The sequence below is a fragment of the Polypterus senegalus genome, chromosome 2, assembly GCF_016835505.1.
Source record: "Polypterus senegalus isolate Bchr_013 chromosome 2, ASM1683550v1, whole genome shotgun sequence".
In the NCBI taxonomy this organism is placed as follows: domain Eukaryota; kingdom Metazoa; phylum Chordata; class Cladistia; order Polypteriformes; family Polypteridae; genus Polypterus; species Polypterus senegalus.
In genome coordinates this window covers 127,774,938-127,800,218 of record NC_053155.1, presented here as the reverse complement: position 1 = coordinate 127,800,218, position 25,281 = coordinate 127,774,938, and the positions used below count along the sequence as shown (strand labels likewise).

The 25,281-nt window shown below is 35.4% G+C and overlaps 1 protein-coding gene across 3 annotated transcripts in view; it reads right to left on the bottom strand.

The window, feature by feature from the left end:
• Nucleotides 1–25,281, bottom strand: part of cxadr (CXADR Ig-like cell adhesion molecule) — a 121,193-nt gene that overhangs the window by 72,034 nt on the left and 23,878 nt on the right. For all 3 annotated transcript variants that reach the window (XR_005632593.1, XM_039744559.1, XM_039744558.1), the window contains exons 2-5: nucleotides 6,470–6,633; nucleotides 2,600–2,804; nucleotides 1,010–1,165; nucleotides 518–634 (exon numbers count right to left, since the gene is read on the bottom strand). Coding sequence is in view for 2 of the 3 variants with exons in the window: in XM_039744559.1 (XP_039600493.1) it covers nucleotides 518–634; nucleotides 1,010–1,165; nucleotides 2,600–2,804; nucleotides 6,470–6,633 (642 nt within the window). In the remaining variant the exon portion in view is untranslated. The remainder of the gene's footprint in view (nucleotides 1–517; nucleotides 635–1,009; nucleotides 1,166–2,599; nucleotides 2,805–6,469; nucleotides 6,634–25,281) is intronic.

Genomic DNA, 25,281 nt, shown 5'->3' with positions numbered 1-25,281 from the left:
TGCTTTGATACTGATGGCAGTCTAACAGAGAAAAACTAAAGGAAATTAATGATTGCCAAGATGCAAATGGGGATAGTGCACTGCACACACTGTACAGGTGAAACTGTTAATTTGAAGAGAAGCACAGAATGTAAAGCCCTGGTAGAGAATGCTCACCCAAAGTTGTATATACCCAGTTAAATTTGGAGCTGTCAAATCAACACAACTTGAATTTCTTCTATATAGGCAGAATATCGAAGTACCATGAGAAAAAAGTGCCAAATCTAAGTGAATCTAAATCCAGTCAAGCAACAATTATTTTGCCAACATGCTGTCCCATATCTAAATATTTAAAAGCAAATTTCTTGGACACAAGGACATTACTTAAGATAAAAGCTATGAAGGGGTATAAATAAATCTGACCATTTTTGTATATAAAAATAGAAAAAAAAAACACAGGAGGAATTACACAAAACTAGAGATAACCAAGTGGAGTAAAAAGATTCATTTGATGTAAAAAGAGTATTTGCATACTTACGTGGAACTACAGATAAGTTCACAATACACTGGTCTGTGCCCGCTCTATTTGTTACCACACACTGGTAAGTTCCAGAATTACCATCTGTTAAATTTTTCACAATTAAAGCTCCATTTTCTTTGCATGAAGAAAAAAAAAAGATAGCACAGTTGATTATTTTAATATTTTACACTACTGCATTACTACTACATTTCAATACTTCATCAAATCATAAACTAAAAATAAAATTTAAACTAATATCAATCTATCTACTATATCAATTTGCTTATTCAAATTTAGGGTAAAGGAAAGCTAGTGCCAATTCTGGTAGCCTTGGCTCGCACCAGGTATTGCTGAAGAAAATGAAACATACATACTATACATACGACACAATATCTGATTTCTATAATAAAAATCTGTTACATATTCTACTGTATCTATTTATATCTTAATAAAGAATGACAATTAATAGATAACATGTACAGTGTAATGATTACTAATGTCAGAACTTACCCAAAACAGCATTCTGAGGCAGAGTTTTTGTGTCAGTAATTTTTGACCACAAATATGACATTGGTGTTGTACCTTCACTTGATAAGCATTTAAGAGTAATATCCCGAGTGTTCTCTGGTGTTCCCTCAATGTAGCATCTTGGGGTCGATGGCTTTACTAATAGATTATAAAAGTAAACAAATAATACATTATAAAGGTGAATTTCAATAGAACAAAAGTGACAGAAAAAAATTAATTGCATCATTTAAAGTACAATGAAAAGAAAAAAAAACATTTTAAACACAATTTTTAATAGTTAAAAATCTAAGCACACAGAAGAGCTTAAAAAACACTGAATTGCTTATATGTTGTGCCTTAAAAATTTCATGTCAGGTAGCATTTGGTGAGTTATAAAAACATTGTCCATATCCTCCTTTTGAAAGGAAAGAGGCAAACCATAATGGGACTCACTGTTTGAACAGAAACCTTTGCTTGTATCACTGGAGAGAAAGCTTTTTTGATAATAAATTTTAAAAGTATTTGAATTTCTCCCATGTGTACTTGTTTTTTTTTTACATAGAATGGATTGGCTCAGAATAGCACAGACTTATTAAGACATGATCCAATATCTTGGACCCAAATGCCTCATAAAATTGAGTGTACAGTGCAGCAGGGTTAAGTTGAGCTTAATGCTAACCTAAATTTCACTCGCTTCCAAGAAGGACCACTGCCTCTTTCTAAAAACACAAAGGAAGGAATTGGGCTGCAACACTTATGTCAAACTTTATATATTAGCCCATTTCACAAATGAAGTCCACAGCAGGTATTTAACGAAAAATGACCACATCATGGTCATGTGTGGATGACAAAGTCTATTTTACAGGAATATTAAACTGTCTACTTCCCAGGGCGAGAACTGGGGTGATTTCAGCCAAATTTATTTTTGCTACAGAATTACTTTGACAAATAAGCTAAATAATATATAGGTCTCATGCAAGAAGTGCTCATTTTAATAAAAGTGGCCAGCTCCAGCAGAAGTCAGTAGAGAAATTTTAGGTTTCATTATTTGCCATGTTGGCCTTAAGAAAAGCTATGAAATTAGATTCTGAAAGAAGGTCACCACCCTCGATTACTACCAATAAGGAAGTTGTTCCTCAGGTTTTAGGAACAATAAATAACATTAAAAGAACAAATAAACAAAGATCTGAATGCCCATGTTATACAGAAACAGAAAGGTCATTTAAAAGATAATGAAAACTCTCCACATCAATGGTTTTAAGACATTAACACTTCCACTAAGATCCTCTCCCATTTTAGCGTGTTTAAATGCTACACTGTAAAACCCTTAATATACTTCCTGCTATTTCTCAAAATTGTTCTGTTTATCTGAAAGTTTCTTGCACATATAATTAAACTCTACAAATGGCACTCCACTGTCTTCTGCAAAATGAAAGTTGAATTCATGGAAAGGTAAAAATTATTTAAATTCAACAACTGCCCATCTATCTGAGTCTACAAACTCATTTTAATTAAAAGTAATATGTATGCAATTTCTTCATTTCTTCTTGCAGTCATGATATCAATATTATTTAGTCATCCAGCTTTAGTTACCTATCACATTCAAGGTAATTTTTCTGTTTCCATTTCCTGGAATCTTCTTTACTCTGCATTGATAAGTCCCAGAGTCTGTAGGTTTCAAATTGGTTAATTCTACTGAAGCATCGCCACTTGCTGGATCTTGGGAGCTCAAGTGAATGCGACCTATTACTGGGCCATAGTACTGGTCATAAACCATGCCCGCAGAGTACATAAGCAGCTACAAAATAGAAAAATATGTTATATTAAAAAAAGACATTTAAATCAATGCATTAAAAGGTAAAGAATGTTTATATGTAAGAATATGTAAACAGGTTATGAAAACCAGTTACATGGCTTGATGTAGTACAGTACAATGGTTAAACTTTAAGGAAGTGATAGATAAACATAAAGTAAAATCTATGGCCTTAGTTACAAAAATGTGATTTCCAATGTATGCTTAAACATAATACCTACTGTAACACACTAAAAAGCTGCAATATCCAGAATCTTGAGGACCTGGTAGGTATCAGATGTCTAAATACACCAAATATCAGAACATATTACACATTATTATAGCATGTCAAAGTCCCGTTAGGCAATATGTGGAATCTAAATGATTTCACAGCATTTTCACATATTTACTAAATAATAAAAAGTACAGTGTCAATATATAGTATATACTGTTTTTTGAGAGAAAAACTGACATTTATTTCCAGTATCAAAAATCCTGAAATGCTAGTCTCGTACCATGATAAAATATGGTGTTTTCGGTATACTGCACAACCCAACTACAGACTTGCCAACATATCAGAATCAAGTTTACTGCATTTTCTTGAAGTGGACTGTAGGGTTTGGCAGCATTGACTGGCTCCGGTAGCTATCAAAAAGATATGACCAAAGCAGCTATACAAGCAAAGTAAGCAAGTAAACAGTTCTGTTCTATACCGCACTTAAAAACTAAGCATCACAATTTAATAAGCTACTTTTACATTAGAATGCAATAACTTTCTTTAATACTTGTGTAGGACAGACTGGCATTACCCAATTACTTTTAGCACTCTAGTCTTTTGCTTAAGAGACAGCTGCCAGATCCTCTTAACTTCAGTTAAAGTGTCAATGCTCTCCCTACAGGGCCTCTTTGGAATGTAGATTCTGGGTGTGATCTGACAAAACTGATCAATCACAGGCACAAATGACATTGAGGGATGTCTACATAACACACCACTTAAACATTTGGTCAGTGAACAAAGAGCCATAACTCAATGACTGATGACTTTGACGAACAAAACATTGCACCAATTCTCAACCAAAAGGTTAGACTTATGTGTGCCCAAGAAACCAATGGCAGAATGTCCACACCTTACTTTATATCTCATTACAAGCACTACATCAGGGCACTCTACAATATGCTTAGTGCCCTCTACCTGGCCACCTCAGGGTGTGGTCCCAACAAAGGCAGGAGCAATCCCTTTTACTCCAAAGGACAACATGGTGCTGGACTGTAAGAGTGGAAGACAGTCTGTGACAAAGTTAGATAAGGATGCCACAAGTCCAAATTTTGTTAATGTAAAGCAATATGCATGAGCAAAAGAGACAGAAGTCATCCATTTGTCTTACTGAAGATGACAGTCAACTGATCACAGACTACCCGAGCAGACATGAATTCTATGCTGACAAATGAGAGAAAACTATAGTATCACTCACAATTAAAAGGTGCAACCAAAGTAAAAAAGAACAAAGAAAAGTGCACTTAAAATCCTTCCTGTGCTTGAGAAAGCCGACCCAGAAGAAAGAACAAAGTATCACCATAACCCTGGATTCAACAATATCCAAATCATAAGTACACCTACTTTGATTCCAAGAACTATTGAGTTTAACTTAGTTCTTGGAATAAAGCCAGCTAATGCATTTTGTTTATTGCTATCACTGTAATAATTTCATAATTCAGAAGGAAAATTCAGAGCAGCATCTCATTCCCTGTGTTGAGTGCTTAAGCCACACCGGTGCAGACTAGGCGTGAGCACATCAATGTCAACATCATGGTGCAGACACCTGAAATTATATAACTAGCTAAAAAAGTTATCCATCTTCACCACATTTATTGAAACATCAGAATTCATAAGTTATGTGCCTTTTTCTCAGGGATAGAAAATCAAAATAAGTTAGAGCAAATTTATGTTCAACGTTTTTTGTTACTGCCCTCTGTCTATCCTCACTTTGTATGTCAATCTTCTATTATAGTTATGTTACAAATAAATTGTATTATTTGGTTTAGTGCAGCAAGCATGTTTATTTTTCAATATAAAAAATGTAATCTATCACTATGTCTGAATCACACTAAGAGAAGGTGAAAATTATTTAATAAAATGTAATCTATCACTATGTCTGAATCACACAATGAGAAGGTGAAAATTATTTAATGTGGACTTTCAATTTATGAACCTCTTTCAAAAACACATGAACCTTATTCAAAAATAGTTGGATAACATGGATTAAGCCAATTACTGGAGAGCCTCCCTTTGCGTTACAGCACACCAGTCACTCGTCCCTGGTCAGGAAACTACTGAACAAAGTCTTTGTCAAGTATAGACAAAATGCCTATCCTTATTTCTATGAATTTCAGTACATTTATAGTTTGTAAAAATGTAAACAGTTTAGTTTTAATTTAATTTAATACTTTTACAATTTAATGACATGAAATGAAATGAAGACCGAAAAGACTTATTACTGTAAAAATCTAACTTTAGGACTCTGTCAGGAACAATGAACACATAAAATGTTGGCATATTTGGGGTCACGTGGGAGACATAATTTCATTTTACAGCAGCCTACAAAGTTAAAGATAAGAAAATGTTACTTTTGTGAGCTTGTATATCCACACCCTCTTTATTTACTAAAGTTTGTCTAAGATTATGTTCACATTATAGCACAATTTCAGTTTTTCACTCATGTGACAAAAAAAAAATTTTTTTTACAGAATTGTGCTTTAATGGGTTGGGGGCTGTAAATATCCAGACTAGTTTTAAATCAATGTTTATGCAAACTCAGTCAATCTTCATGTTGAAAATCAAAATGGATTACAGCAACAGTTTAGTGTGCCAAAGGAAAAACGTGGTGGTGGACTTAATAAGCATTTGGGCAAAACTGTCTCCAGCATATACAACCCAATTGCTCTGCGATTTTTGACCAAATGGCACTCCTCATGTATTATTCTACTCACATCCTGGGACAGATACTGTCTTGACTTTCTAAAAAATGTCAAACTACTTATCTGCATTAATACTCTACAAATCTCATCCCCAACCAATCCTGGCTCCTCTATTTGTTTTTGTTCAATGCACAAAAATGACTGCATTTCACATGTAGATTCTGTAAAAGCTGGCATAACAAAATGAGGTTAAAGAATTGATCAGACATTGAAGCCTTAATGATCTGGAATTAAATGTCAAGGAAACAAAAAATTTGTTCGACATTAAGTAAGGGAAAAGATCATGCTCACTTTTATACAGCAAATGTCAAGCTACAGAAACTGTAGAAAATTTAAAGTAATAATTTTATTTATACATCACTTCTGTTACGGGAGGTCAACAAATCCATTACTGTCAAAAGAGCTCACCACAGGTTGTTCTGAAATATTTGTGCAATTTTAAGAGAGTAAATAATTTTGCCATATTGCTATCCTGTTATCAATAGGGTAAGTTTGGAGGTTACATTATTAATGCTTACTGTGTTTAACATCATATCCAAAAACCACCACAATTTAGCTTCCTACAGGAATAGCTGAAGTCAACCAAAATACACATCATATAAAGGGCCACATGGCAATGAGAGTTGAGTATCAGCATTGTTTTGTCCATAAGAAAGCACTATGAAAGTCGCTGGATGGATGGAAGGGTGACTTACCATTGTATCTTTACTTTGAACATCAGGTGGCAGAAGTACCCACTCTATGCCTAATTGTCCTATGTCGTCTGATGTAGTTTTAAATTTGCAATCCATTAGAGCAGTTTCACCACTGACTTTCTCAAGAGAAATTGTATCTGTTGATTCCATTGTCAGTCCATAAACTGAGGAAAAAAAAACAAAATTACTGTTAATTGTGTGATATAGCCAGCTACGATAGTTGTTTGGGGGAGTGTGTGAGTTGGGTGAAAATCATCCAGGAAAGGAGGTGCACTGCTAAACACGAGGCTAGATAAGCGTAGCTTAAAAGGATTAGTTCGCCACATAAAATTGCATTCTCAAGAGAAGCATATTTTATAAGTTTTTAAAAAACTCTCTTGCATTTTATAATAGGGGTGAACTTACCGAGTACATCCATTTTTCATATTGATTTGTGTCGAGATTATACACATATTGTAAAACAGCATATCCATGTCATTTTAGGAAGGAAAAAAAAAAACACACACACAAAGCAAAACATGTTATTTTGGAAAGCCATCACCAAGCACGGTATTGACATTGAATGTTGATGCCCAAATGTGAACTGCTGTCTATACAGAAGCATACATCATTATTTTGCAATGATATTCCCTGTTGCCACCGGATTAATAATGCACTCATGTGCTTCACTGAGAATGAATAGCGTAATGAGAGAAGCAGGAGTGAAATTAGCCACTTTAGGGCGACTGCTGTTGACGTGGCACTCTAAAAGGACTTTCTGGCTTCTTCAGCTGTTGCTCGCTTATGCACTAAGGCTGTTCATTGCCAGGTCTTAGGTGAGATGAGCAGTACCACAATACAATATAGTTATGTACTCGGTAGCCTGAACTCAAATTTTAAACAACCTTGTCAATAATGGGTATTTGTCTGCATTATTTTTCTCAAATATGAATGGGTAATGCACTGGGGATGCAAGTTAATATGAAGGCAACTCAATAATTATTGGGAGAGGACAAAAATAATGTACAGCACGAGACATAATAATAACACATATAAGTAAACCTCCTGGTTTTTCAAAGTGGTCATTAATAGACTGGGACCAGCCAAAATCACATAAGACAACATTCACAGCTTTGCATTTTTCATATTTTTTGATAACTTTGTTTAGAAACTTGACCTGTGAAAGAATATCCAGGCAGAGGAGTCTCCGCAGGAGCAGGTCAGCCATGTGCACTGAAAGAGCTCATCATGGTCCTTAAAACGTCATAAACTTAAAAAGAGGCACTGTGAACAGTGCGTTCAAGCTCTGAACACACCATGAGCACACTGTGCAGGTGGCCTGGCTTATTTCACATATTGTTATTGAAAATTATTGTAAGTTCACCTCTGATAACTGTTATTTATAGAAAGTATGATTTAATTCTTGTGTGCTCCTTTCAATATGCTGCCAGTTGGTATGAATCTCGCTCATGTAGGCTAAACTTGCAACACTGAACATAATGGGGAAAAAGTAAGTACCCATTAGTAGAACAAAAACCATACGATGTGGGCATGCATCTCTCTGTTATTACAAGCCATTGCAAAAACATACCTGCTGAAAAAATACAATTGCAGAAGCAAAAGAAGGATTATATGATGACTACAGTTTGGCACTGGGGGCTTGTTAGTGTTGTCATAACTTCACCCAAGGCTGTTTGCAGACAAAACAAACAGGAAATGTATTCTTGCCTCAAGAAAAATAGTTGCAAGAATCCATGATAAAATATTTTTTAGTTAGTATTTTTAAACATGGAAGGGATATTATCTTACATCAAAACTTTCACTACTTCAAAGAGGACATATTTGAAAAAGCCCTAAAACTTACCATTGACCTATGAACTCTGGTACCTTTTACTCCATTATAAGCAGCAAAAACAGGCAACATATTTTTTTTTAAGTTTAAAAAAAAAATAATAATAATAAAAGCTTCACTTTAGAACAGATTTTTAGGTGGCTAATACATGCATACAATGATTGTAAGGATAATAAAAGTGCAGGATCCTACAAACATCTCTCCTTAATTTATCTGTGTTTAGGTGTACAAATGCAATACTTCAATCTCTCACAAAGACCTCACTGCTGCCATTTGAAACCTGCTATTTTAGTATTGCAGTTGAGTTGAATTATTGCTTAATAGCAATGAATAATCAACTAAGATCAAAACAACAGAAAAGAGTAACATTCTTAAATTTATACAAGTACCACAACAAATATAAACCAACATAATAAAGTTATTCAAAAACGTGATTCCTAAAACAGCCCCACTCACGTAAAAATCAGTTTTGAAAAACTTCTGCTCAGTTGCATATAGTCCAGGCAATATCCTAAACAAGATTTGAATTTTAAAACGGGCATCAAACTATCACCTTCTGGCTGATATAAAGTTTATCGTCATGTGTACATAGTGCAAAGAACTTATACATTGACTATATGCATGTGCATTGCATGCTGACACATACACACACAGCTATGTTACAGTATTTGTTCTTATAATATATGACTGTTCAACAACCTTACATTTTGTGAAACTGTCCCCTAATCTACTGGTGTGAACGCCAATGGTCCTGTATTGTTTTTGCAAACATACTGTTAACTAACACACGTTATTCATACAAGAATTAGACAACTCTAAATTGGGAGGGAAATGCATTGCCTTCCACGAACTTGCAGGGGCATGGCTACATAATTTTGCAGAAAGAAATACAGGTTCACCTTGCCCCAATGATGTAATGATAGCAGTTCAGAGAACAATATCGCACTGTCGGCTTTATCAATTTCCAACACCATGAGCTACATTCAATTTCAGAAGTCATTTTATCAGTTTATGAGCAGACACAGATTTAATGCAATTTTTCCTTCCAATTTTATATTTGTGAAAGTGTGCTCCCATGCCGACTCCATCTTTACTTTTTAGCACCATGGAACAGTATTATCACAAAATCATGAAGGTTTTTCTGTGAAAGGTCTAAGGTCACACATAAGATGGATAGAATCACTAAGCACAAAGTGACACAACATAAAATATGTTACACAGTACAAAATTTACAAGCTGTCTATGAGGTAACCAGATGACCCTGTAAACAAAAATACTACAACAAACAAAATGGCCTAGTCAGACAGATTTCTCTTCAGATAACAATCTTGTGTCACTCAGTTCTCCCCCAAGTATATTATAAACCTCTCTGCACAAAGAAAAAAAATCTGTAGCTAGGCAACATTCAAATACTGAGCTTGTTATAGTACTGAAAAGGACATTCATCTGAAGAAATGGGATTTAATGTACACTCTACTAAAATGCAAATTCTGTAAAGAATGACATAATCACAATAAAAGTAGCCACAATATACCAAAACTGAGCACAAGAAAAATGCTGAATTGAAAATGTTATTTTTTAAAAACATCCACAGTCAATTTGTAGAATATAGACATTATAAAAGATATTAAGTGCAAAATCTGCAATGTGTCTTCTTACTGAGACCTGGCTTGATAAAACAAACTATTGCTTTGTCTGAAGGTGCACCAAATGGTTTTACATTCCTTCACAAGTTAAGAGGTACTGGTTGAGGAGGCGGCCTTGGAATAATTCTGAGTGATGAATTGAACATTGTTTTAAAACTTTAGGTGTACTCATATCCTTTGAGGCACTCAGATTCCAGCACAATTGTTATATTTGTTGTCAGATCACCAGGGTCATATTCATTGTTAATTTGTCAGTGTTTTATTTAATTTGACACTAAAGTATAATCATGTAGTGATAATGAGATTTTAATATTCAAACAGATGTGGTAACTGACACTTTTAGCAAATGTTTACTTACATGTTAAGCACAAAAGCGTTTTGCCAGTTTGTCAATTGCCCAAATCATTTTCATAATCATACATTATATCTAATTACTACTTACAGATGCAATATTCAAAATTTAAACATTACTCCATTAAATGAAGTTTTCTGACCACTACTTAATTATGTTAGATTTGTTTTTGCCCTCTCCTGCACAGTCACAGATTAAACTCAAAATGTATTCAAACTTAAGGAAAGCAATGTAGATCAGAAGACATCTAACTATGTTACTTTGAATATAGACACATACATACAAACACACATGTAAAATATGAAGAATTTATTATGAATTACTTCTCAAGGATGGCTATCTAAAAAAAATCCTTAGTTGCCAAAATTTCTTAAAATAAGTAGCATTCTGGAATAATCACTTCCATTACTTACAGTACATAAAATGTTTTTCAGTATCAAATGTTCCCTAATTACCTTTGACCTGTATACCTATATGTCACTAGGCTAGCTATCATAAAACAATGGGATACAAGTAAGAGAAGGGTTCTTGTTACGTTTAGCCAAATTCCTGTGAACACTGTATTGTACTTTTACTTCCCATGTTGAATGACTTGAAACAATGTTGGTTTGGTTTACATACATTAATTGTACATGATTTTTTATATTTTACTGTGAAATCTGAGCCATTTTAAAAATGGTGTAATTTTTTCTATGCATTGTACCCTATACTTGGTCTGAGAAAAATGGTATTGATGCATCCCTAATCTTACCTTTTGGAAAAAATGCACTTCATACCTCAGAATGAATTATATAAAAATTGCTTGATATTTTAGCATTAGAAATAAGATCTACAGTACTGAAAAATGTAAATTCTGAATACAATTTGAAACTATAGATATTTCACTTTTAAAACAGCTGGCTGTGTAGGTTACATATACTAGTCAGCTAAACAGGTTGTGAGGTTAGGGTTAGTTGTGTAGCAACCTTCAATTTATATTCTGGCTAAGCTGTGTGGCAGTGCACTTTTTTCAGGTACCAAGCAGCTACACAGTCACCATCCCGCACAAGTTTAGAAGCAACTCTCTCCCCGGCTTGGCACCCCACCTTCTGGTGCTTTGTACTGCCAAAATTTAAGTACCAGCTGAAATGTCATTCACATCCAATTATTACTTAAAAAAAAAATAGAGAAACACCACCAACACCATGACTGATGGCAAAGCAAAAACTATAATTAATACACTAACTGGGTCCCTTGACAGTGCAGGTTTAATAACTTCTAATCTGGCTCACCTAGGACCTGATAGAGCAACTGTTATGAATGGGAAAGTAAAGGGAGTTTCAAAGCTGCTCAAAGGCGGAACTGACAGACAATGGTCAAGTGTAATTGTGTAAACCACCAGCTGGCTTTGGATAATACCCAAGCAGCCGCTTGATTTGGGGTCTTGTCCTCAGCATATAGAAGGCATGCACATATATTAGTGGAACTTGATTAGATGTCTCAGAATTTATTGTACAATTGAATTTTTTCTACAATTGATCGTCTGTTAAACCCAGGTAACACAGTGAAACCTGTGAGAACATTGCTGTATTTTTCAATCAAAAAATTAATGATATTAGAGATAACATAGTATATCTCCCCAACACTGCAGAACCTCCAAAGCCCCGGTACTCCATTATAAACAAATTAAATGCTTTCACCAGGATAGATTTACCTGAATTACATAGTATAATCTCTCAACTGAAACCCTCCACCTGCATCCTTGACCCAATACCAACAAGGTTTTTCAAAGAAGTATCAGGTGTGCTAATTGACAATATTCTTGACATAGTTAATTCGTCATTAGATACGGGGGTCTTCCTAGACTGTCTTAAGACTGCTGTAGTTAAACCCTTGCTCAAGAAAAATAATCTTGACCCCTCTGCTTTTGAAAATTTTAGACCCATCTCTAACCTGCCTTTCTTAAGTAAAATTCTAGAGAAGGCAGTCATTATGCAGTTAAATGACCACCTCAATAAACATGCTATTCTTGATAAATTTCAGTCAGGTTTCAGAACAAATCACAGCACAGAAACTACACTTGTTAAAGTAGTAAATGACTTGCGGGTAAATGCAGACAGAGGCCATTTATCTGTTCTCATCCTCTTAGATCTGATCGCCGCATTTGACACCATTGATCACAATATTCTTAGAAATCGCCTTAGTCAATGGGTGGGCCTCTCTGGCAGTGTCTTAAATTGGTTTGAATCCTACCTGGCAGGTAGAAGATTCTTTGTGAGATGTGGTAATCACATCTCAAAGACACATGATATCCGATATGGTGTTCCACAAGGCTCTATCCTGGGTCCGCTGCTGTTCTCAATCTACATGCTTCCGTTAGGTCAGATTATCTCAGGTTACAACGTGAGTTACCACAGCTATGCTGATGACACACAGCTGTACTTATCAATAGCACCTGATGACTCCGACTCTCTCGATTCACTAACACAATGTCTTACTGGTATTTCTGAATGGATGAATAGTAATTTTCTCAAACTAAATAAAGAGAAAACTGAAATTTGTGTAATTGGCAATAATGGATTCAATGAGGTTATCAGAAATAAACTTGATGCATTAGGAATAAAAGTTAAGACGGAAGTAAAAAACTTAGGGGTAATTGTTGACTGTAATCTGAATTTTTAAATCGCATATTCATCAGACCACTAGGACAGCATTTTTTCACTTAAGAAACAGCAAAAGTTAGACCTCTTATATCATTGAAAGATGCTGAGAAATTAATTCACGCTTTTGTTTTCAGCAGACTAGATTACTGTAACGCACTCCTCTCAGGACTACCCAAAAAAGACATAAATCACTTGTACATAAGTATTCACAGCCTTTGCTCAATACTTTGTCGATGCACCTTTGGCATATATACATATACATATACATATACATATATACACACACATATATATATATACATATATATACACACACACACACACACACAGAGTTTCATGTTTCACTTGTTTCCCTTGCTTTGTTTTTGAGTTATAAATATACATAAAATATCGAATACAAACATAACTTTATTACATTTTTTTGCTGATCTAAAGGCTTCAAACAATATTAACCAGTCTGTAATAGTGAACTTAGTACCAACATCTGGAAAACGTCTGTCATATTATTCTTATGACATATGCAGCCAACTTGCTGATAACACTGCAGAGGAACAACTTAAAATACCAGGATTAGCTGCAATTTAGTCTGCAAGTATGTAGCTAAAATCTAACTGAAGGTTCACTCTATGTTAACAGAAAATGTACAAAATATAAAACCTATAATAGAATGTATGTAACTGTGTACCTTCTGCCAAAAGCCTTTATTTTAAAAGGAAAAATAAGTATATTCATAAAGCCTTTTAAAAATACACACAACCATAAAAACACACACGCATATACACAGACAAAGCACAAATTAAACAAGAACCAGTTATTTCAAAATATGCTGCAAGGATCACAGACCTTTCATGTAGAATGTCTATATGAATAGCTGTATTACATGAGCATTTACAAAGGTTAAGCACACTCTAGAAGGTCACAAGTCGTTTTAAAATTCAGATTCTTCAAAAATTCAAATTAGAAAGGTAAACAATTTAATTTTTATGTCAACAGCATTCTAGTCCACTTATTTGTACATATTAAACATGTCTGTTAAATGGTCAAATGTAATAGCATACAGTGTAACATTTTAACTCAGTCCAACACACAATGGACAGATGAATTTAAGAATTAATGTTAACTTTGCTTAATTCTTAATTCTGAAGCTGCAAATGAAATACAAAATACTAGTGAATGCATGTATGAACTACACTAGACCCATACTATTAATGACAAGGTTAGAGGTTGTTTTGTAAGAAAAACATTGCATATTGTATATATATTATTTATACAAGTTGTTTTAAATTTCCACTATGTTCCTATGACAAAATGATAATGGCAGTCTGTTAAGTGTCTTTTGACAATTCATTTTCAGTTGTATTACTTCTTATAAATTGTGTAGTTTCCCATTGAATAAACAGGGAAGTAAAATGTATGTACAAATTCCAAAATGGACACATCTGTTCACAACAGTCCTTCTTTAATTTGAGTTCTTCCCTAGCCATTGTTAAAAAAGGGATGCAGCTAGAAGCCTTAATTATTTTGACTGGATTTACAATACATTTGTCTGACAAAACCAGAGCAGTACTTTACATGGATGCAAGGCCAACATAAGCATGACACAGGCTAGAGGTGGGAGGCTGAAGGAGTGGTAGTAATAGTACAAAATCAAAATCAGCACTAAGTCAGACTATGATATTTATATATTAAAGAAAGAGGGGGGGAAAAAACACTCCGACACAACCCTTCCAAAATAATGTTTATATGTGCATAAGTATGGACATACCTCAAATTGAATTTCAGATATCTTAAAATGCAGTTCCCGTTTTTTCAGGCATCTGAAACGTGTTTCCAGATACCTTAAAGTATGTTCCTTTACATGGAGACACCTGCACTACATTTTGAGATATCTAAAATACATTTTTAAACTATAACGACTGCCTGTGCATTTCAACTATCTCACTATATATTCTGATATATCTCAGAATGACATTGCATGCATTTTAAAGGCGTATTCACAGTCTTAGTCTGCTTGCTTTGTTTTGAATTAGGAGAGGATTCATACCTTTTTTTCAATTTCCATTTAGTTTGGTTTTGTTTCATACAGCAAACTTTCACTAAACATATTAAACTTTATCATGCATAACATGTCTACTCTCATAGATCTTGTAAATATTTGTTAATAACTATCATTTTGGAATGTTTGATGAATATTTACTACACATTTCAAAGTTATTGTGCCTCCTTATATCCTTCACACCTGAAAAGTCATCTCAACAGTGATGGGCAATTTGCGAAGGATTAATTTTTTCTGAAAGAGTCTTAAGGCTTTTATTATCCCTTTTATAAGGGTAACATGTCATCTTTTTACTGACTCATGGGAATCAATGTGTGAGTGCAAGCAAATTGATTCAGTGGAGCTTAAAAGGAGTGCTAAAGTGCATGTGTGATACCATCAGCCTCTTTCATTCAAATGTTTAAAGAGCACATGAAAGTATTCCCTGTCTTATTCATTACCCTTGTTCATCTCATTTATGATTTCTTTGTAGTTACAATATAATTGGCGAACAAAAACTTTGTCATTGATCATTCAATGGTTTATTATACAAGTACAATACAGTAAAACATTTATATTACAATGTTTTGCTTCTGTACAATTCATTATTGGAATATTTTATGTCCATTTGTACATTCAACAACTTAATCACAGAAAACTGAACCTTAAAAAATGCTATTCTAATTTTTAACAATTATTTTGCTTTCAACCTTTAGCATACACTTCTTATGATTCATTGAATGTGCCAAGTATATATATTCACTAATTCTTTTGAGCTCAAACTGAAGGATTACCAGAGAATGCCTCCACAACTCTCATTCATTTGCTTCACAAACTGAATCACTAAATAATTACCCGAGAATGAATCACATAGATCATGTTCACTTATGATTCTTGAACTTGGCACTCTTGTTTTATTCAGGCATTTTCCATTATCTCATCATGCTTCATGATTTCAAAAAGGTTATAAAACAATATGAATTACAAGTATGGACAATATTTAATTTGATATAAATGATATTAAAAATTCACAATTCATTCAATGAGGAACTCAAAAAAGACAGTTTTTTTATTGTTGATAAATCAAATGAATCAATTCACTTAAATCAGGTAATTCAAATAAATCAAATCTGTAAAGTGAACTGAAATGCCCTTCACTAGATTGCATTGAGGGGACACCCCACTTGCATGCATTACGTTCGTAGCGTAAGATTAGAGGGTTTTATAGTATGTCTCACAAATGAATTTAGTTTCCTGAAACTGCTGTGCAGTCACACACAAGAAATGTAAGCATGAATCACTTGCTAGGCTTGCTCTGATTGACTAGATATGGTGCCAGTTTTTTTTAAATGCAAATTGTATCACACTTGTACCTACTATACGTGCGTATTAATTTTTACCTTTTTATTGTATTTAAAGCTCCATGTTAACCCTAGACTCATTATGCAGTGAATGAGATTACCCAACTGCATAATTCCATTTCAAATCATCACACTTTTGAACATTGTCACAGATTTTAATGCAACTTGGCAAGATGATTTGGTCATATGAGTAATCCAAGGAACTACCACCAGTGCATGTTTCTAGGATCAGTATTAAGGAAGATTTAAGCTAACAAAAATTGAACTTATGGGGTTGGGAGGGTAATTAAGTTGCACAGAAATGGTTCCCATATTGTTTTTAGAGCTCTTATCAAGTCTATATTCTATATAAATACTATGCTATCCTCAAAGTGAAAAATTACAATATCACTGTACAGTGGAACCTCGGTTCACGAACGTCCCGGTTCATGTACAACTTGGTTCACGACCAAAAAGATCGCCAAACTTTTGCCTCGGTTCACAACCACACACTCGGTATACGAACAAGCCAGGTTCCCTTGCCTGCCTGCAAGCTGAGCTGAAAGAGAGAGAAAGAGCGGCGAGCACGTGCCTGCTGGGAAGGGGGAGGAGGAGATTGCTGCACGTGTTTGCTGAACAAGCCAGTTTCCCTTGCGTCCTCAGTTGAGAGAGAGAGAGAGAGAGAGAGCAAGAGCGAGCGAGCACGTGCCTGCTGGGAAGGGGAGGAGGAGATTGCTGCGTGTTTGCCTGCCTATCTGTAGGCTGTAGTGCAAGCGAAACCATCCCCCTCCCCCCACAGGCAGCCTGAGAAAGAGAGCGGCCATGCTTTTTCATTTAAGCAAAGCCGCTCCTTGTTCATTGTTTTCAATAAGACGTGCACTCTCTTTGTGCTCTACAGTATTTTGTGTGCTTTTGCAGTTAACTATGGCTTCTAAGCAAGTGGAGAGTGGTCAGAAGAAAGTTTTGAAGAAAATTGAAATCGAAGTAAAGAAAGAAATTACAAAAGATGGAAAAAATGTTTACCAGTTTACTCATTTACCAATCTGAGAACCCTCGTGCTTTCAAGCAGCACAATGTAAACAAAGCCAGACTGCCAGTAATGTAGGGCGCAAACAAGAAGGATTGGGTCACAAGGAGTTTGTTTTTGGAATGGCTGCATGAGGCTTTCACTCCTACCAGCTAAAAGCACCAGAAACCCAAGAAATCACAAGAGAAAACACCTGAAGGAAAACACTTCATGCCAGAACTCGACTCATGCAAGGTTAGTTTTCTTGGTGGTTTTGTATTACGGATTTTTCAAAAGTTAATTTTTCAGTTCATACGCGATTTGTTGCAATGTTACTTTTATCTTTTTTCAAATGTTCCTTTTTTCTGCTGTGCTTAAAACTCATTTTAAAAAAACAGTGTTTACAGCGATCAGGCTTTAAGTTTAATAGCATGATCTCCTGCAATCTTTCTTTTTTGGTTGCTTGCGAGTTGGTGTTTGCATGCACTGCACTTCGGATTTGTTTTAATGTTCGTTTTTTTTCTGCTGTGCTTAAAACTCATTTTAAAAAAAATGCTGCGCGAGCATGTGCTACAGAGAGATTAGAGAGCGTGAGCGAGCAAGCGCAGAGAGAGAGGGGGCAGCTGACAGGGAAGGGATGGGGGTTTAGGAGGATAGGGTGTGTGTGCGTGCGCGCTACAGAGAGAGCGTCAGCCAGCCTGCTCCTGTAGCTGAGGGGGAGGGAGGGAGGGAGGGAGGGAGGGAGGGAGGGCCTTGGCAGCCAGCTCCTATAGCTGAGCAGGGAGCCTGGGTGTTTTGTGTCAGTGTTATTCAATGTTTTTACATTAGTTTACTATTACACTGTGCATTCTATGGTGTAATTAACTATATTTGTGCTTAATCTTTACATATATTTACACTAGCAGAATACCCGCGCTTCGCAGCGGAGAAGTAGTGTGTTAAAGAAGTTATGAAAAAGAAAAGCAAACATTTTAAAAATAACGTAAGATGATTGTTAATGTAATTGTTTTGTCATTGATATATATATGTTGTATGTATATATCTATATATATATATATATAGCAAAATAGCTGCGATTGGCAGCGGAGAAGTAAAAAGAAAAGGAAACATTTTAATAATAACGTAACATGATTGACAATGTAATTGTTTTGTAATTGTCATGAGTGTTGCTGGCATATATATATATATATATATACACACACACACAGACACATATATAAACATATATATACATATATACACATATATATATACAGTTATATATATATATACATATACACACACACATATATACATACTGTATATACAACATATACATATCTACATATATACTGTATATACACATATATATACAAATCTACATATATATATCTACATATATATATTAGGTGGGACTCGATTAAAAAATTAATCCAATTAATTAGAGGCTGTGTAAGAATTAATCTTGATTAATCGTATGTAATCGCACACGTAAATTTGCCCCAAATCGCAAATTTTTTTTTATTTAAAACGGTTTTAGTGGGCTTACAGAATCAAATAATAGACATGGACATGAATATTGTAAACTGAAGCTGTTTTAATTTCTGAAAAAAGCTTTAAACTGCATTTGAATTCAAAACAGAAACAAAAATATCATCCCTGGTTAAAATTGGGCAGACTTAAAAATAAAGTGGTAGTTTAAGTACTTTAAGTACATTTTCAGAATAGTATTGTCTTTAAATAATAATAACCAAAATTTCACCATAAAGTGCAGTTTTCTTCTTAAAAAATAAGTCAGAAACATAAAAGGTAATTTGACCAGCTTACTCTTTAAACTCTGAGTAACATTAGCCAAAATTATTTTGTACATTAGGCTAAAACAGTGTGATCATTGAACATTTTGTAATTAGATGTATTTAGAATTACTAACGGTCACGGAAGTCCAATGATCCCCAGTAAGAGCCACAAAGTCCGCTTTCTGTAATGCATCTAATTTTGCTTGCTTTTCAGTGTGCACAAAACCATGCTTTTATCAAGGCTTCGCTCGGGTAGTCGAAATGATCAGTCGTAGGAGCGCTTTATTCCGACTCTAACATTTTTGTAGCTGTGATGTGTGCATCAGTGTAATGGATGTACCAGGAAATCATGCATTGACAAAAGTTCCCGTTTGCTTGGAATTGAAAGTGTGATTAAATGCGTTATTTTTTAACGCGTTATGGAGTACATGCATCGAAGCTTCTCAACTGTGCTTGTGCTAAGAAAGGGAAAATTTTAAAAATAACGTAACATGATTCTGCGTTAACCTAATATTTTTCATACGTCCCAAACCAAGGAGATGGGAAGGTAAAATGAATCGGTAGCGTACATACTCAGTACATCCCTCTCGGGAATCGAACCTCGAATGTCGGCGTTAGAGGCGAAGACTCTACAATTGCGCCACCGCTTGTCTATGCTAAAGTATGTATTGTAGATCGGGCTATAGATATACATTTATATATATACCCGTATCGCAGTGGAGAAGTAGAAGTTATGAAAAGAAAAGGGAACATTTTAAAAATAACGTAACATGATTGTCAATATACAGTAATTGTTTTGTGAGTGTTATTGAATGTTGCTGTCATCAAGGATTTGATTATCATTATTTCTTTCAATCAGGCTCGTATTTGTACGATGTGTTCAAGTTACATTCCGTGTTTGTCAATCGTTGTAAAGATAAGAGGTTTCATTCATCGATTAGTTCCTTACTGCATCAATAAACAGCTCGTCTTCCTTTTTATCTGTGATGTGACAAACTGCATGCACGGGTTTTTTTTTTACGCTGTCTTCCTTTAGCGGGACATTGACTTTTTCCACCGTGTGCTTTGTTTCCACAGTAGCTGCATTTATGAATATGCTTATCAGGCGCTTCATATTTTTGCTGCCTTTTCAATTGTGTAATTCGGTTTTGTTCAGCTCTTTGGAACTGTTGCTTTTATCTGTGCACTGCATCAGTTCACGTGAGCCACTCGGTGTACTTGCATCGAAGGTTCCCAGCTGTGCTGGTGCCATCTCGTGCTATGTCCATAGCTTTATTTAATGTTACCTTAGTCCTGGCACTTAAAACTTTCTCTGGCAGTTTCGCTGAGTTTGTGTCAAACACCACCCTGACCATCTCATCTTCCTCTCCATAAGCACAGTCCTTCACCCGTGAATATTTACCCGTGGCAGTTTGCTATTGGATTGCCGCTGACGGATGGCCTTATATGGGCAGGCACTAAATTACAAACGCCAGCGGCAGCCTGTCTATGAACTTAATTTAAAGTGTAGGTTTGCATCGTGCTTTGTTTCCGAAGTAGCAGAACTCGCTTCTTATTGTTTCGCTGCCTTCTCAATTATATAATGCATGTTTTCTTGAGCGCTTTTTTGAGGTCTTCCTGGTTTTCTATGTACTGCGTGATTACGTGGGAGGCGTGATGATGTCACACGAAACTCCGCCCCCACGGCGTTGAAGCTCATCTCCATTACAGTAAATGGAGAAAAACTGCTTCCAGTTATGACCATTACGCGTAGAATTTCGATATAAAACCTGTCCAACTTTTGTAAGGAAGCTGTAAGGAATCAACCTGCCAAATTTCAGCCTTCCACCCACACGGGAAGTTGGAGAATTAGTGATGAGTGAGTGAGTGAGTGAGTGAGTGAGTGAGTGAGTGAGGGCTTTGCCTTTTATTAGTATAGATACAGTTTGTACTGTCTGGAACGGATTAATTGTATTTACATACAATCCTATGGGGGAAACTGCTTCGGTTCACGACCAACTCGGTTTACGACCAAAGTTCTGGAACGAATTATGGTCGTGAACCGAGGTTCCACTGTACCTGAATGTGGGCTAAGACCACAGGTTACATGTTTTGCTCATACACTTAATTTAGACAAGTCACATTCTTAGACAAGAAGAGTAAATTGCAACTTTTTTCATAGATGCATCATTGCTTGCACAAACTTGCTTTCAAACAGAACTCTATTGAGACTGTTGAAGTACAAACTGAAAGTGCTGGAAACGTTTTCATTATATTATGTCACGCTAGTTATTGCACCTCTTAGAAGGTCCAGATATTATAACAAGTGCTTCAGACATTGATATACATTTCACTTATACTGATTAGAAACAGGGGTAGATCATAATAAGGTGGAATTATACAGAAGTGGATCATGCCATGCTCTCAACACTAGTCCTCAAGCAGAGAGAGAGAGAGAGAGAGAGAGAGCGAGAGCATACAGTCAGACTTCCTAGACCTTGCTTTTCTTGTCAAATCACACAGTTCTCCATACTATGTTTGTCCCAGTGAGCAACTGTAGGGGATGATGTCACAGCAGAAAGGTCTCTACTTCACATAGGAAGCTGTTGGAATATACGTTCTTCATAGATGCAGCCAGGACATGTTGTTCAGCAAAGCATTCAAGTTACAAGACAGCCATCACTGGAGCAATGTTTGATGTTAACTTGGAAAATAAATGGATAATTTTAATTTGAATAGCTTTTCACTGTAGTGCACATATTTTGTAGTAATATTAAAAATTTTATTTTAATAACAAAACCTTATAAAAAGTAATACAATTTTGCATATTTGTGCACTGGTGTGAGCTTATTTTTTGGTGCTATGATTTATGAATTTCTACTAAATCAGTACATACAGTACGTTTCTTTTAAGGAAATATATTGTGTGAATACTATATCATGAAGACTGAATCTCAAAACGCACTGTACCATGAGCCAAGCGTATTGCCTCATACCCACTAGAGAATTATTTCAAAATATCTCAAACTGAACAGAGCATCATTTCAAGATATCTTGAAATCTATTTCAGTCATCTTAGAATGCCATTTAAAATATCTTGGCATATACTATATGTATTTTAATTATTTGATATTTATTTTAATACATCTGGAAATATACATAAGATATCTTAGAATGCATTGTATAGTATTTCTAAATGTTAGTTCCGCTTGCCATAGTGGAAGTGCCCCAGAGAATACTTCCCATGCCCTTTTCTCTGAGGTACTTACTTTCTGAATCATGGAAGTCATATAAATAGTAAGCATTTCCTTGTAAACTACAGGAAATACCTGAATTTGGAAATCCCGGGAGCTGTGACAGCAGGTGGCAACTTAAGATATCATAGAGAAACTAAATATTTGAAAAACAAGAATTTTTAATATTTGGTTTACAAAAAGCAGCCTTGGTAATAGTTTAAAAGCAAAAACATGTTTTTTTATACACAGAGATAAAGCACTCTTACACAGAGGAATAGCTTTTACATTCCATCTGTTTTTGTAGGCTTAAGCAGTACCAGAAGGTTTAAAAAAGGTTAAATCACCTAGTGAATTGTCTTGAAGAATATTTAGAATGGAGAGCCCTTCAAATTGTACAAATTAGTTTTAAAACCTAATGTAAAATAAGTCTCTATTTTCAGAATTTGCTTTTTTCATTGCAGCATAGTAGGGGACATGTGCTACAACACAATCAACGAAAATATTTAATCTTTTACACCATCCACAGAGTCTGCCACTAATTTCTATGTATGTAAGAGCCATTTGCTAGTTATTTAGATTATTTTAAGTTAATAGAAATATTTTCTTAGTTATGGTAAATGTTTGCCTATATATTCGTGCATAGTATATGGGAGGTCCTATTATCTAGTCTAGTGTGTTTATGTGTACCTCAACCTGCAATGGACTGATACCTTGTCTTGGGTATGTTCCTGTCTTTTGCCCTATGCTTGCTAGGACAGGCTGCAGAATACCCGTGACCTTGCCCAGGATAAGAGGTTTTGAATTTAGGTAAATTTTAAACAGTAATCCCTCGCTATATTGCGCTTCGACTTTCACAGCTTCACTCTATCGCGGATTTTATATGTAAGCATATCTAAATATATAACACAGATTTTTCACTGCTTTGCGGGTTCTGCGGACAATGGGTCTTTTTACTTCCTGTACATGCTTCCTCAGTTGGTTTGCCCAGTTGATTTCATCCAAGAGACGCTATTGGCAAATGGCAGAGAAGCTAACCAATCACAGCACGTAGTTAAGTTCTTGTGTGCCGATTGGCTCAGCGATGGAGCACCAAATTCGATTCTGCAGCATTAACCAGGAAGTCTTGTCTCGCTGATTCAGCATCAACATGTTTCGCTGTGTAAAGAGTTAACTTTTGTGCTCTTTTATGCATAGTCAAACCCTTCATTATGGCTCCAAAATGATCTGCTCTTGCTACTGCTTCAGGGGCAGTGTCCAAGCGTCAACGGAAGATGTTAACGATTGCCGAAAAGGTAAAAGTTTTGGATATGCTGAAGGAAGGGCAAAGCTACACCACTGTAGGACGCCATTACGGCATCAATGAGGCTACGATTCTTTTTATTTAAAAAGAAGGAAAAGAATATAAGATCTACGGCCGCAGTGTCCTTTTAGCCAGGGGGCAAAACGAGTTGTAAGTGGATGTAATAAGGCAGTAGTCTGGATGGAATCTGCTTTTGGGATTTGGATTGAAGACTGCCAGAAGAAGAACAACGGCGGTGCTACACAGTCGCCTGAAGAGGCTCCTTTAGAAGAACTGTAACGCTCTCCTTTGTTGTGCAGTAAAACTAAACTCATCGTTATCGGACAAGTCGTCGTGTCATTGTTGGTGAGTAACCATAATTAATTTTCTACTTACAGTACTTGGTACATGTACGTACGTTTAGTGTCACTGTACACACATTTACTGTATACAATTTTTCTTGCATTGTACATATTTATTGTGATATCAGACACGCTCAATATCTTTAAAATAATATTTAGGTTTTACTGTATATAGACAGTGTGTTTTCATACATAATTTCAATGAATCTTACCTAATATCTAAAAGAAAGGATTTATGCTGTATAACTGTGTGGGGAATATTTATAAACAGTGTGGGAGAGTTTATAAGGGCTTAAAATATATAAAAATAACCATACAAACATATGATTTCTACTTCACGGATTTTCACCTATCACGGGGGGTTCTGGAACGCAACCCCCGCGATCGAGGAGGGATTACTGTATAGTAGAACAATGAGAAAATTTTGCAACAATGATTAAGAAATCTGCAGTCAACTATGCATAATACTGCTAATTATTATGTTGAGGTGCAATATGCCACACCAAACTTTGTGTCCAGTATTTAAACACTGACCATATAGCATAGGTCCTGTCTGCGCCACCTGTAAAAACTTTTCAACAGGTGATAATGCTGAATTTTAATTTTTGCATTACATTTGACTGACTTAGGATACAATAGGGTTGGACAATATATGAAATTTTAGATTCAATACTTAAGAAAAGGATAATAAAAGCAAAATTGCAACGTTTAGCCTTTTTGATTTTCCAGTTCTTCTGGATTTTAAATAAAATCCACAAAATATCCAGCTTTTTTCAAGTAGGATTACTTTGACTCCTCCCAAAGCGCCAGATAGTGTTGAGTGTGAGGGGGGGTAAATCAGAAAAGGAAGAGTTTAGAAAGGGGAGGGTTAGTGCTGTTTTCCGCTTATTGTTTGGTTTCCCAGTAATGACAGTCTGATAAGTACACTAACTAGTAATTCATGACACCAGATGTTGATCATCTGTGCAGGGTAAATCCTCTTTCATCAATTTTAACATGGTCTGCATCATTCCATTATAAGTGGGAATAAAAACAGCACTCTTCACAGTTTTTTTTTTGCCTGAATTACTCAGTGTTCATGTCATGTATCAGGCATAGTGTAAGCTGCATCCCGATTTTCTTTTCATTTTAAGGTAGTGTTTTTGTGTAGCAGATTCATTTAGCTTTCCCATTACAATAAACATCATTGAATGTATTGCTTATTAATTCAAAATGAATATTTATAAATACTGTAACGACCCAGGATGTGAGAGAGAGTGAGCAATGGATTTATCACTTTTCGTGGCCACCTATCACAAGCTTTTTGCAAAGAGCCAGTTGTTTTTTACCA